This window comes from Coffea arabica, chromosome 5c (genome assembly GCF_036785885.1).
Source record: "Coffea arabica cultivar ET-39 chromosome 5c, Coffea Arabica ET-39 HiFi, whole genome shotgun sequence".
Classification (NCBI taxonomy): domain Eukaryota; kingdom Viridiplantae; phylum Streptophyta; class Magnoliopsida; order Gentianales; family Rubiaceae; genus Coffea; species Coffea arabica.
Window position 1 is genome coordinate 37631711 of NC_092319.1, and position 12406 is coordinate 37644116.

The 12406-nt window shown below is 34.8% G+C and overlaps 2 protein-coding genes and 1 long non-coding RNA gene across 3 annotated transcripts; 2 read left to right on the forward strand and 1 right to left on the reverse strand.

Moving 5' to 3' along the window:
* Positions 1-615: 615 nt before the first annotated feature.
* Positions 616-4795, reverse strand: LOC113690620 (uncharacterized). The gene is made up of 2 exons (XR_003448468.2): positions 4323-4795; positions 616-2282 (listed from the first exon to the last, which is right to left on the reverse strand). It is a non-coding gene; the product is annotated as an uncharacterized lncRNA (long non-coding RNA).
* LOC113690619 (premnaspirodiene oxygenase-like) lies at positions 732-2513 on the forward strand. Its single transcript, XM_027208612.2, has 2 exons — positions 732-1628; positions 1721-2513. Exons 1-2 carry the CDS (start codon positions 732-734, stop codon positions 2339-2341), a joined length of 1518 nt encoding a protein of 505 aa, XP_027064413.1. The 3' UTR covers positions 2342-2513.
* A 6822-nt stretch (positions 4796-11617) lies between the features above and the next one.
* LOC113689377 (thaumatin-like protein 1) lies at positions 11618-12082 on the forward strand. The gene has a single exon (XM_027207157.1). It carries the CDS (start codon positions 11618-11620, stop codon positions 12080-12082), a length of 465 nt encoding a protein of 154 aa, XP_027062958.1.
* The last annotated feature ends 324 nt before the right edge of the window (positions 12083-12406 follow it).

Sequence of the window (12406 nt, forward strand, 5' to 3'; positions counted from 1 at the left end):
GTCATGTTTTTTGACATGATTTTTGTTATGATTCTTGTGATTTTAAATAGAATTTTTTTTGAATTTTACCTTTCTTTTCCCTCCAATCTCCTTTGCTAATATCAAACAATTAAGTAATTAGAGCACTAATTAGTAACTAATTAATGAAAATAGCCATTAGTTCTATCAATTTATCAATCTATGAATTAATGAAAAAAGAAGTAATGAAAGAGAAATTTATCAATTTATTAATTTGATTTTGACTTTTTAGTAGTAACCGCTAGTTTTAATAAATAAAAAAAATAATGGTGAGACATTAGACTAAACCATAGCTCAAATGTGTGATTATAATCATAATTAAATCCTTTTGCTGTGTGTTTATAGATCAAATATAAATTTTAATTAATCGCTTTTTAAAAGTACTTCTATCAGCTTAACAAAAGCATCGTGATTCCAAACAGGCTCTAAATCTATTTTATACAGGTAACTTTTGAAGGTTAAACATCTCACACCAAACACTTGCTAATTTTCTAAAGGTATCTATGACTAGGTGGATGCCATAGATTACTGTGCGAGAAACAGAAGAAAAAGACAACGACCTAAGAATCAATTCCCTTCTAGAAAAGCATCTCTACCTGACAGAAAGTCCATAGATTAAGAAGTAAACACAAAATTGATAACAAGCCTGCAATTATAAACTTTGGAACAGGTGAGGAAGTAACTCTACCTCTCCTCTGTCCTCTCTTTTAGAAATGGAGATTACTTTTCCTGCTTTTCTTGTAAGCATCCTCTTCTTTTTTCTTCTATGGAAGTTTAATAGGCTATTCATCAAAAGTTCCAAGAGAACTGATAATCCCAGAAAACCCCCAGGGCCATGGAAGATTCCTCTGATTGGAAGTATGCACCATCTAGCTGGTTCTTTGCCACACCTTGCTCTAAGAGACATGGCTAAAAAATTTGGACCCATCATGCATCTGCAGATGGGAGAAATATCTACAGTGATTATATCAGCAGCACAGGAAGCAAAACAAGTGCTGAAAGTTCATGACATTGCCTTTGCAGACCGACCAGAACTTCTAGCTTCTAAGATACTTGGTTACAATAACTTGGATATCGCCTTTTCACCTTACGGTGATTACTGGAAACAGATGCGAAAAATCTGTCTCCTAGAACTCCTCAGTCCCAAGAGCGTGCGGTCTTTTGGCAGTCTCCGGGAGGATGAGGCCTCGAAGGTGATTAGATCCATCAAGTCATCGTCAAACTCGCCAGTCAATGTTACTGAAAAAGTCTTCTCTTTTACGAATGGCGTAGTCTGCAGAGCAGCTTTCGGAAGGAGCTTCGGGCACCAAGATGTTCTGATACCGCTGATAAATGAGGCAATTTTAGCAGGCGGAGGTTTCGATATAGCTGATTTGTTTCCTTCGCTAAAATTCCTTCATTCTTTGAGTGGTTTGAAGCCAAAACTGCTAAAGCTGCATCACGAGATTGGCCAGCTGCTTGAAAACATAATCAATGAGCACAAAGAGAAGCAAACAAGTAATTTAGTTGATTCCCAATCGGCAGAGGAAGATTTAGTTGATGTCCTATTAAGACTTAAGGAAAGAGGTGACTTCAATATTTCAACAGACAGCATCAAGGCTGTTATTTGGGTAAGTATAACTTAACATATCACAGACACCTCAAGCAAGTTACCCATTTCATCATATTTTAAGTAACCATTCTCTCTTGAACTGCAATACAGGACGTTTTTGCAGCTGGGACCGAAACCTCTGCAGCCACATTAGACTACGCAATGGCAGAGCTGATTAGAAACCCAAGTGTGATGGAAAAGGCCCAAGCTGGGCTGAGACAGGTCCTCGAGGGGAAGGAAACAGTACAAGAGACAGACTTGAAGGAATTGAATTACCTAAAAGCAGTGATCAAAGAGACTCTGAGGCTGCACCCTCCTCTTCCACTGATACTTCCAAGAGAATGCAGGGAGGCATGTAAGATTGCTGGTTACGATATTCCCATCAAAACTAAAGTCATGATAAATGCCTGGGCAATTCATCGTGATCCTGAAGTTTGGCCGAACCCCGAAAAGTTTAAACCGGAGAGATTTCTTGACAGTGGCATTGACTCAATAGGGTCGAATTTCGAGTATATCCCATTTGGTGGAGGAAGAAGGATTTGCCCAGGAATATCATTTGGTTCGGCAGGTGTTGAGCTTCTTCTTGCTAAGCTGCTGTACCATTTTGACTGGTCACTTCCCAATGGAACTGCAGGTCCTCAAATGCCAGACATGACCGAAATCTTAGGTGCAACTGCAAGGAGAAAAAACAGCTTGACTTTAGTTGCAACTTTTCATGATCCATCTGCATAGCTCAATACTGGTCTGCACTATTGGACACCAAAGATTATGACACTGTTTTGCTGGCCGGATGGATTCTTCATTAGCAAAACAAACACCACATGGAATCCTATGACCACAGAATATTTTATGGAAGTTACTCCATGTTTTATTGCTATAATAAACGTTTAACGTTTGTGAATTATATTGAGTCCTTTAGCGTTCAAACTTGTTTATTTCAACATGTTTTTAATCTTGAGAAAGTTTGGCTTGGATTTGTCGAGCAGAAACTAAACTACCTTTCATCGAGCTGAAATGGAATTGAGTTCAACTAGCTTGAATCGAAACCAATTTACATTATATCGACTCCCAGTTAGCCATTCTTTCAAGAGGAACTGTATAGATCACAATCCTTAGTCCTCTAGGAAACATCAGCGTTTGATTTTTAAGTTCAACCTTCTTATAGCCAAACTTCTTTGAATCAATCAGCAAATCTTGAAGCATCAATGGCATGTTGCAGCAACAAGTTCAGCAATTCAGTCTCGTCCGGAAAAAATGGAAATTTGACCAAGTGAAGGTGAGATAAGAAGTTTGCAGGCAGTGTCTCAATTTCCTTTTAGTAATTGTTATGGCTCATTAACGTGGCTTAAGGCTTGACCTCCACTGAAAAACAAGAAAAAAGGCTGGCCAAGGTACCTTTGATGCGGTAGTGGGAGTGTGAAAAGTGGATTTACTTTATGAATGAAATCCATAAAAAGAACAAGGGCAGGTTCATGATCAAACCCCCAAAATAAACAAGATTCAAACAAAAATCTAAATCTTAGGGCACACTCAAAAGAACATGGCAAAGCCAACAAACATACAATTGTGTTAAAAAATTAATATAATTATCAAAGCCTGAATAATATAGGCTAGTAGTCTAAACTTAAAAAGAAATGAAATATAATCAAAATAGGAAAACGATGCAAACTTCTTATAGCCAATCGAAAAGGATCCATGGACAGATCCATGCCAAACTACCGCGGATCTCGAAATGGACCAATCATTAAGCAAAATCTCAAACATATAATCATATGAATCCATAGACTAGTATTATAATTCACATATTTTTTTTTAATTTTCTTTTCTTCTTTTTTCTTTAAATTCCCCACATTTAATTTTTTTTTACATTTCTCAAATGCAGGAATTCAATTACTTAGTTTTGCCCATTTAAAAACAACATACTCACAGCTATCGTCACTATTTGATGCAACAGTCGATATTTGGTCAATAAAAACCCCCGGTCACTAAGCAATAACATCCAGTAGAGTATAGTTCAAGTTAATAAAATAAACTTAAAAGCACAACTATAAAACAAAAAGCCTGTTTCATATTCTAATAATATGGAGACATAAGATTAATAATTAGACCAAATCACAATAGATGACCAGACAACTATTTACAATACCCAAAAAATAAGCCAAAAAATTAAAAAAAAAAAAAGTCATAAAACATCAAATATTCACTAAAGAAGTACTCTAAATCAACACCATTGAATACTTGACACATCCATATTTATTAAGCTTTAACAATACTAAAACTTGAAATACAAGTCATTGTATATAAGGAAAAAAGAAATTAGAACAAAAGCATGAAAATTGAAAAATTTTAACCAAAATTTCACTTCATTTCACCCATAGACCATTCCCCACAATTAAGGCAACATTATCCCTAGTGTCGGAACCGGATTAATACACAAAAAGAGCACAAGAAATGAATGTAAAACTCCCCCGATATACCAGTATGTGGAGCACAAAAAGTTGAAACTGCAATCGCCATTGATATTAATTTGAATATATTGTTTCGGTGAAACCTTTCCAAAAAACAAAAAGGAAAAAAAAATACTGCAAATAAGAGTTAATACGCCACCAATAATCCTAACAAGAAAGCAATAAATTCTACACTACTACACACAACCTTCAATCCTAAAAACCAACTAAAAACGCCTAAAGGAAAATAGGAGATCAAGGGGAACCTTGTCGATATGAATGCCACAATGCTAACTCTTCCTCAATACTTGTGAGGTAACCCTCCATCCCTGTTACTCTCCCCTGCGGCCGCTCCGCAGCTCCATGTGTACCCAAGACCTCAGTGAGCAGAGTCTGCAACAAATCATGAATCGACGGCCCAGAGGATTATTGAGATGTACCGACACCCTACTCTATGCGCTCGATCTCCTTTTCCTCCTCCTCACTCAAGCCATCTACGCTACGGGCTTGTAGGCAATGCGGTTAATGGTGGAGCGGTTCAGAATCCTATCCGCAACTTTCGCTGGCTCACGTGCAAAATCTACTGAGTGCTCATAAAATCATCGGTCTCGGTTTTACTGTGTAGTGTACGAACTAACAAAATAGATGTAAATATTAACATAATAAAAGCAGCCACTAATATAATGATATGACAAATTTTAAGACATAAATTTCAATTAGTAAGAAAATTTTATTGTATTTTTACTTGTTATTGTGTTAGCATGATGTTCGGGGTACCTCTTTGTTGGTTAATAATTATTACTCACGCATGGGAGAACCGGTAATGGTCCTGAGCTTGTCGGTGCAGTACTGAAATAATTGCAAAGAACTAGAATCTCACTCTCACACAGCTCATGCTTTGGAAAACTAGTCATCGTCCTAAACAGGGTCTTCATATCGAAATTTCGGTAAATTTTTTTTTGGTAATTTAGAAATTGGATGTTTAAAACCAATATCTGATTACCAGCTAACCCTTTGTTTGATAAATTGGATCAGAAAACCATTAATTTGGTAATATCCAAAATTCAAAATATTAATAGTGAGTTAAAATATTTTAATTTTCTCTAAAAAATTGTCGTAACAAAATAATATCTCGTGTGTTTTTCCAATAATATTCAATCAACTTAATTCAAGCAATGCACAAAAAAAAAAAAAGGTTGGTAATTTTATGTCCTAACTCATAATCTCAATTTTTAGAAAACATTGAAACAAATAAGAACTCCAAATTAAATTGTCAAGTTAAACTCCAAAATGTCAACTTCCATCAAAATTTCATTTCGAAGTCTAGTTATAGTTATAGTTATATTAGCTAATTAGTAATTACTAATTAGCATTTAGTAAGATTAAGATTTATTCTTATATTTAGTAATATATATGACCAATGCACATATATATATACATATATATTTCAATAATTCGTTCGGTAATCAATAATTCAATAATGTATTTTTGATATACATTTTCAAACTGTTTTACCGAACATCATATTCCGATTTCTCAAATTTTATTTTATCGAAATCTGAAATTCGATTTAGATTGGATTGGATTGGCTGATTTTTTTTTTTCAAAATATTAACACCCCTAGTCCCAAGGTTGTCGGGGCAAATGCTAAAATAATTGCAATGAACCAAATTTTCCTACGTCACGAATGTCCTCAGAAGGGGACAATTCTATGGTGGTGAATCAAGTCAACTCCTTACATACGGAGATAAAATCTCTGTTTTGAAACTCGGACCGGACCGGCCGGTCGAACCGGGAACCGGCCAGATAGCCGGTCCGAGTCATACTAAAAAACCGAGAATTTAAAATCCGGTCAAAGTCAGTCAAAAATCGGGTTTGACCGGAAAAAATTGATTTTTCCGGTTCAACAGTGTTTTTTTTTAAAAAAAAATTCAAACTTTTTAATATTATGTTTTGACCCCCTAAATTATTAAAACTTATTGATATACCTCAAATATTTGATACTTTATAAATATTGTCCTAAAATTTGATGTTATTTTTCAATTTAATTCATAATTTTAATTCTAAACTTATTAATATTTATTAAATAATATAAATTGCTACTTGATTGTTCTAATTTATTTGTATTTTCTTATTAAATATATTTGAAACATCAAATATATATGAATATACCTTTATTAATATCAACATATTATTAAATATTATATATATAATATTTTAATTTTTAAATAATTTTTATTTATGACGTCATCCGGTTCGACCCCTATCGACTCCCGATCGAACCCATTGACCCCTGACCTCGACCGAGTCGCTATCCGGTCCGGTTCTGAAAACATAGGATAAAATGTGAAGCTGACAACAAGACAATCCCTGAAGTTAAGGTGTCTTTTGTAGTTGACCCTGGGAAGTAGTCCATAAATTGGGAACCAGCTATGTGCGTTTGAAAAGGGGTGGCTAGATAGCAGTAGTGTTTTAAGGACCAGGTGGTGTGGTTTGGATTCCCGTCCCGTCCACTATTTAACTGATTCGATCAGCATCTTATAAGTCAGTCATTTTTTTATTCTTACTCATCTCGCATATTAGCAGGTATTCGGTTATAGGGTACCTACTGGGATACGATCGACTCAACGGGTACCCGTCTCACCCTACTTATCATTTAATGTTTTTAGAAAATAATTTATATTCATTTAATTTTATATTTTACACATTTATCGAAGATTTAATAAAGATTTTTTTTTCTCAAAAACAATCTCCCACTAAGAAATAAACATGCGAAGAGAATACAAGAAAAAGGAAAAAAAATTAAAGAGTTCAAAATTAATAAAAGTTTGAAATAAGTAACACATTTTTTTAAATATATATTCCACATTAATTAAACTCTTTTTTATAAATATAAGATAATGGCACCTACAAATGAATCTTATAAATAAACTATAATCTCTCATATTTGTAATGCAATTTGTTCAACGAAATTGATTCTTTAGCTCCAAAAATATTATGTCATAGTATGTATATAAAAATAAAATATATAAATATAAATATATATATATATATATATATATATACGTGGGTGGATCGGGTACCCGAAGGTTTTTAATTGTGTGATTTTAATTTATCCCGCATCTTAGTAGGTACTTGATCCTTTTTTGACCCAATCAAATAATACTGATCGGGTATCCTATTTTTTGGATCGGATCGGATCCGATTGGATATGTCAGATTTTTAGATTTGCAGATAATTTTGCCCACCCCTATCGGCCATGGATCGATTCAATTACTAAAGTTTGAAAGTAACATAAAATCATCAAGAACCGATCAAACCTTATGAACCGAAAAAAAAATCGAATGAACTATAAACTGGCAATTTTTGAGTTTTCTATATAATGCTTAATAAAAAAATTAAACCATACTATACTAAATCAAGCCCTAACGCTCCACAACTCAAGTGAAGCTACCATTGTCCTCTCTTTCTTACCCCCCTTCTCTTCCTTTGGCTTCAAGGCCCTGATAGAATTTTTCCTATCCTTTCAGTCCTAAATCTACAACTCCAGAGCCCTACAAGTTTGCAAAATTGCACTCTAATCTTGAATTGGCTTGTGAGTAAAGTACTGGAAACTCCTTTTTCTTTTACCAAATTTGGGATTTTTGTTTCCTTTTATGAAAATCCGAGACCTTGGTTAGTTCTCTTCCTTTTACATATCTTTATCTACATTTTTTTCTTAGTGCTAATTAATTTTGATTGCTTTTCTTTCTTCTAGTGCTTGTCTTTCAATTTTTTTTGTTTTGCATTGTTATTAGAGATAATTGCAAAAACCTCCCCTGTGATTTCTGACACTAGCACTCACCTCCCCTCTAATTTACGAAATCTTGGGAAGAAATTAGGGCCTATTGCTGACAAAAGAGTATTTAAATTTACCTTATACCATAATTATTTGGAGAAACCTGATGAAGAAATTTTACAAAAGAAAAAATGTTACTTGTGAACAAATTGAGGAAGTAAATAAGCTAATTAATTGTGAACAAATTAGAGCTCCTACCCCTGCCATTAGAATTGACATTTCCCTTTGCATTGCTGCAGACCTGTGCAGCTATTATTGAGATTGCAGCACTAAATTGGCATCGGCTCTTCTACTGTTGACCTCTTCTTCTTTGAGACCCTCATACCACTTGAAGTACTTGTATTTTGCACAACAAAAATATAACTTGTTGGGCTTCATTTTAGTCTTAGAAATCTTCAGTATTACCTTTCGATTGCAGGTGCAATATTTGTTCCTTATTGTGAAGGATGTTGAGAAGTTCCATGATTCTCTCCTATGGCAGGAAGAAACCATGCTCTTTGCTGCAACATTTCACCTCAAGCTACTAAACTAAACTCAATCAAACCAACTGTGTTACCCCCACAAACAACTCTTCACATTGCTAATAGAGAGTTTCATGTGTCAAGTCCATCCTTTATAAGCTGGTGCAAGAACCTATAGATGTAGCTGTTTAACTAGCCGTTGCTTTCATGTTAATTTCAATCGATGCTTAAGGTGTTGTAGATGCAATAAAATGGTTTGCACTTACAACCCTTGAAATTTATTGATTCTTAATAGTCTTGTGGGATTTTGTTCTTCCTTTGCTAATTCTACTTGGCAAGTAGCACGAAAAGCAAATGTGGCACAAATTTCTCATCTCACTTCTTAAAAAAAAGTTTTAATGAGACTTTTTTCTAGCCTAGACTGAATCTATAACAGAATCCTTAAGTTCAAGAGTGATAGTGTTATTTCTTAAACTAGAGGGTAGGAGAGTGCTAGTGTCAGAAATCTCAGGGAAGGAGGCTTCTGCAATTTTCCTTTTTTATTATCTGTATGTGTTTTTTAGTGTTTACTACTCAACTGCTGACATTCTGGTAACTTTACAACTGTGAATTTGTACTTTGAATCGAGATGATATTTTGATGTTAGGTTTATGCAAAGTTCAATCTTGATTTTTCCCTCAATGAACTTTTCACTTTATTGGTATTACACCTTAACGGCAAATTAAACTGGAACATTTTTTTCAAGAGAACCAGATAAGGAGATGAAATTCGATAAAGTGATGTAGTAATCAAGTAAACTATATATATGTAGCCACTATTGTCAGAGCTTTTCTTAATAAAATATGTTTCCCTGCTGGCTACAATAATCTGTTAGCTATCAATGCTAATATCCTTTCTTTTTTCTTTTCTTGTAGCTTTATTTTGTTAGACGGAGTACAAATAATAACAAGATACTATTGTTTAAAGCAATAGGCCATAGCATACATCATGAGTTTATTAACAACAATTAATCCATTGAACGTTGGGTTCTGATTAGCATTTCATTGACCAAATCACGTTACTTAATAGGCTCAAATTGGAATTTTTTTTGGCTGATATACCATTTGGCCCCGAGATAATAGTTCCAATCTCGTAAGTTTTTAACATTGGTTGGAACTTTTAAGTGTCCGGTTGTACTTTTCTTTTCCTTTTAAAGTTGCTTGAGATTTTGTTAAGTTGATTTTTTTCTTTTCGATTTCCTTTTTTTTGGGAATGGGATGAAACTTTTTTTTGCTTGAATGTTGATTGAAATTTTCTTTATTTTCTTAAGTTCCGTGAATTTTTTTTGTCTTGTGGCTTTTGTAGGTTTGAATGATCATGCCATTGACAGGTGTCGAGTCTATGTAATAATAATAATAAAACCTAACTACCACCACAAGCAGTCAATAATCAATTCTAGATACTGGAGTAGAAACTCTAGATGTGTAATAGGTTACTTGATTTACCCTGTTTCTAAAGAGTTTGCTTAATTCAATATACCAGAATTAATTAACTGACAAAATTTACTAACTAGTAGACAGTGGCAAGCAGGGTCATCTCTTCAGGGACTGTGAAAAAGTTCGTTTGCTTTCGAGTCAAGACAAACGAGGGGATTTATGATTAAATGCTAATAAATTGCTAACTAAATAAATTAAATGAGAAAAAATAATTAATTGAAAGAAATAATTGGGAGAATTCTAGCCAATGGTACACTTCAAAGATGGTTCATACAACTGATCATCGATTCAAATATAATTCCAATATTTATTAATAGATTAGTTATAGTTGTCATACACGCGATAAACAACTAATTTTTCCTTACTTTTCGATAATCAAGGTATAACCGTTAACTATTTTTCTAACCAAGAAATAACCCTAGGTACGATTGTAGGATTTAATTTCTAAATTGCATTAAGAATTAGAAAAGCCCAATCCTAACTAACAAACACACTACGAGAGTATATATGTAATTTTACTATTAAAATAAAAATAATATATATATATATAATGGAGTTGACTCGTGACCTAACGAGTTGAGTATCTTTAAACTCGAATTCGACTTCGACTTCAACTTGGTCAGTTAGAACTCGACTCCAACTCGATGTTAACCGAGTTCAAGTTGAATTCAAACTCGAGTTGCTTGCGAGTGGATTGATTCATTTGCAACCCTAGCTATTACTCGCACTTTCTTTCGACACCTCCTAATCTAATTGTCATTTCAACCCTCTCTCTGTCTCTCTCCCCCCTGTAAACACCTTAATGCAACATCTACACGTCCTTCTCAATTTTATTCTCTATATGTAGGTAGTTGACTCAAATCTCCACAAAGTCAAATCCAAACAGGTCCCTAAAGAAATATTATTTGGATAGAGTATTATTTGAATATTATTTGAAATAATTATTATAACACTTTTTGTAATATGATATATATGAGATAAAAAAGTGACTAAAAATATAAAAAGATAGGTTCAAAAATATATTTATGATACAAGTAAAATATTATTTGCAAAATTTTAGGCCTTGTTTGGATTGTGATTTTCTATAAAAAAAAATTTTGTATTTTTTTATGAAAATATTTTTCAATTATATTTTTACCTCACATATATATAAAAGGGCAAATTATCCAATTGACCCTTGAACTCTTTGTCTAAGTAAAAATAAGCCCTTCATCTATTTTTTGTTGACTTTAAGCCCTCGAACTTGTAAAATTGAGCACCCGTGACCCTTTTAGCCAGTTTCTCCGGTTTTGCAACCGGAAGGTCAATCACACGAATGTCAGTGTGTTTTTTCAAAGGGCATTTTTGTCCACATTTTCTAAACAAAAAGGGGCAACTTCTCCTTCTTCCCTCTATCTAACCTAACCCAACCGCTAACTTATTCAACAAATGAATTGCAAAGGGAAGAGAGAGAAGTCTGCAAAGAAACAAAAAAAGGGAAGAAGGCAAAATCTTTGTGAAGGGAAGGAAAAAATAGAAAGCAGAGGGCTGCGATATTTTCGCATTTTTTCTTAGTTATTGTAACAGATACAAACTTCCACCAAGTAAACTCGGGTTCCCAATCATTGGAGAGACACTCCAATTTTTCTCAAGTGGCCCAGAAATTTTTTTATCAAAGATACAAATACTACTACGCATTCTGGTCAGCCTCATTTTCTCCTACTCAGTCTTACACAGCCCTACCCCTCCATTAATCCTTTGGTTGAGGACTAAGAAGTAAGACTTGGATGGTTCCTTTGCTAATAGCGATGAAACTTTCCGTGTTACCGTTATTGCTGCTGGTGGTCTCTTTCTTGTCTAGCTCTTTTGCCTGCACATTTACCGTAGCAAACTACTGCCCCTTCACTATATGGCCCGGTACATTAGCCGGTTCAGGGACGCCGCAGCTCCCAACCACCAGATTCCAACTGCAATCGGGGCAAAGCCTGAGAATCCCAGCTGTCCCGGGGTGGTCAGGTCGCATTTGGGGAAGAACTGGGTGCACATTCGACGCATCAGGCGTGGGGTCCTGTCAAACAGGGGACTGCGGGGGAAGGCTGGAATGCGACGGCATGGGCGCAACGCCTCCTGCCTCGCTCTTCGAGATAACCCTCGGCGCTGGAGATGACAAGGATTTCTACGATGTCAGCATCATCGACGGCTACAACCTGCCGCTCATTGCAGTGCCGCTCTTTGCAGACTTCTCTCTCTTCCCATTGCAATTCATTTGTTGAATAAGTTAGCGGTTGGGTTAGGTTAGATGGAAGGAAGAAGGAGGAGTTGCCCCTTTTTGCTTAGAAAATGCGGACAAAAATGCCCTTTGAAAAGCACACTGACATTCGTGTGATTGACCTTCCGGTCACAAAATCGGAGAAACTCGCTAAAAGGGTCACGGGTGCTCAATTTTACAAGTTCGAGGGCTTAAAGTCAACAAAAAATAGATGAAGGGCTTATTTTTACTTAGACAAAGAGTTCAAGGGCCAATTGGATAATTTGCCCTATATAAAATTATTACAATATATTTTCCTGAAAAATATATTGAAAATAGAAATCCAAAC

Excerpts from the sequence above, each read along its gene's own strand:
- LOC113690619 (XM_027208612.2), top strand. The coding sequence starts at position 732 with ATGGAGATTACTTTTCCTGCTTTTCTTGTAAGCATCCTCTTCTTTTTT. Across the intron at positions 1,629-1,720 it reads GCATCAAGGCTGTTATTTGG|GACGTTTTTGCAGCTGGGAC; the intron begins GTAAGTATAACT and ends ACTGCAATACAG.
- LOC113689377 (XM_027207157.1), top strand. The coding sequence starts at position 11,618 with ATGAAACTTTCCGTGTTACCGTTATTGCTGCTGGTGGTCTCTTTCTTG.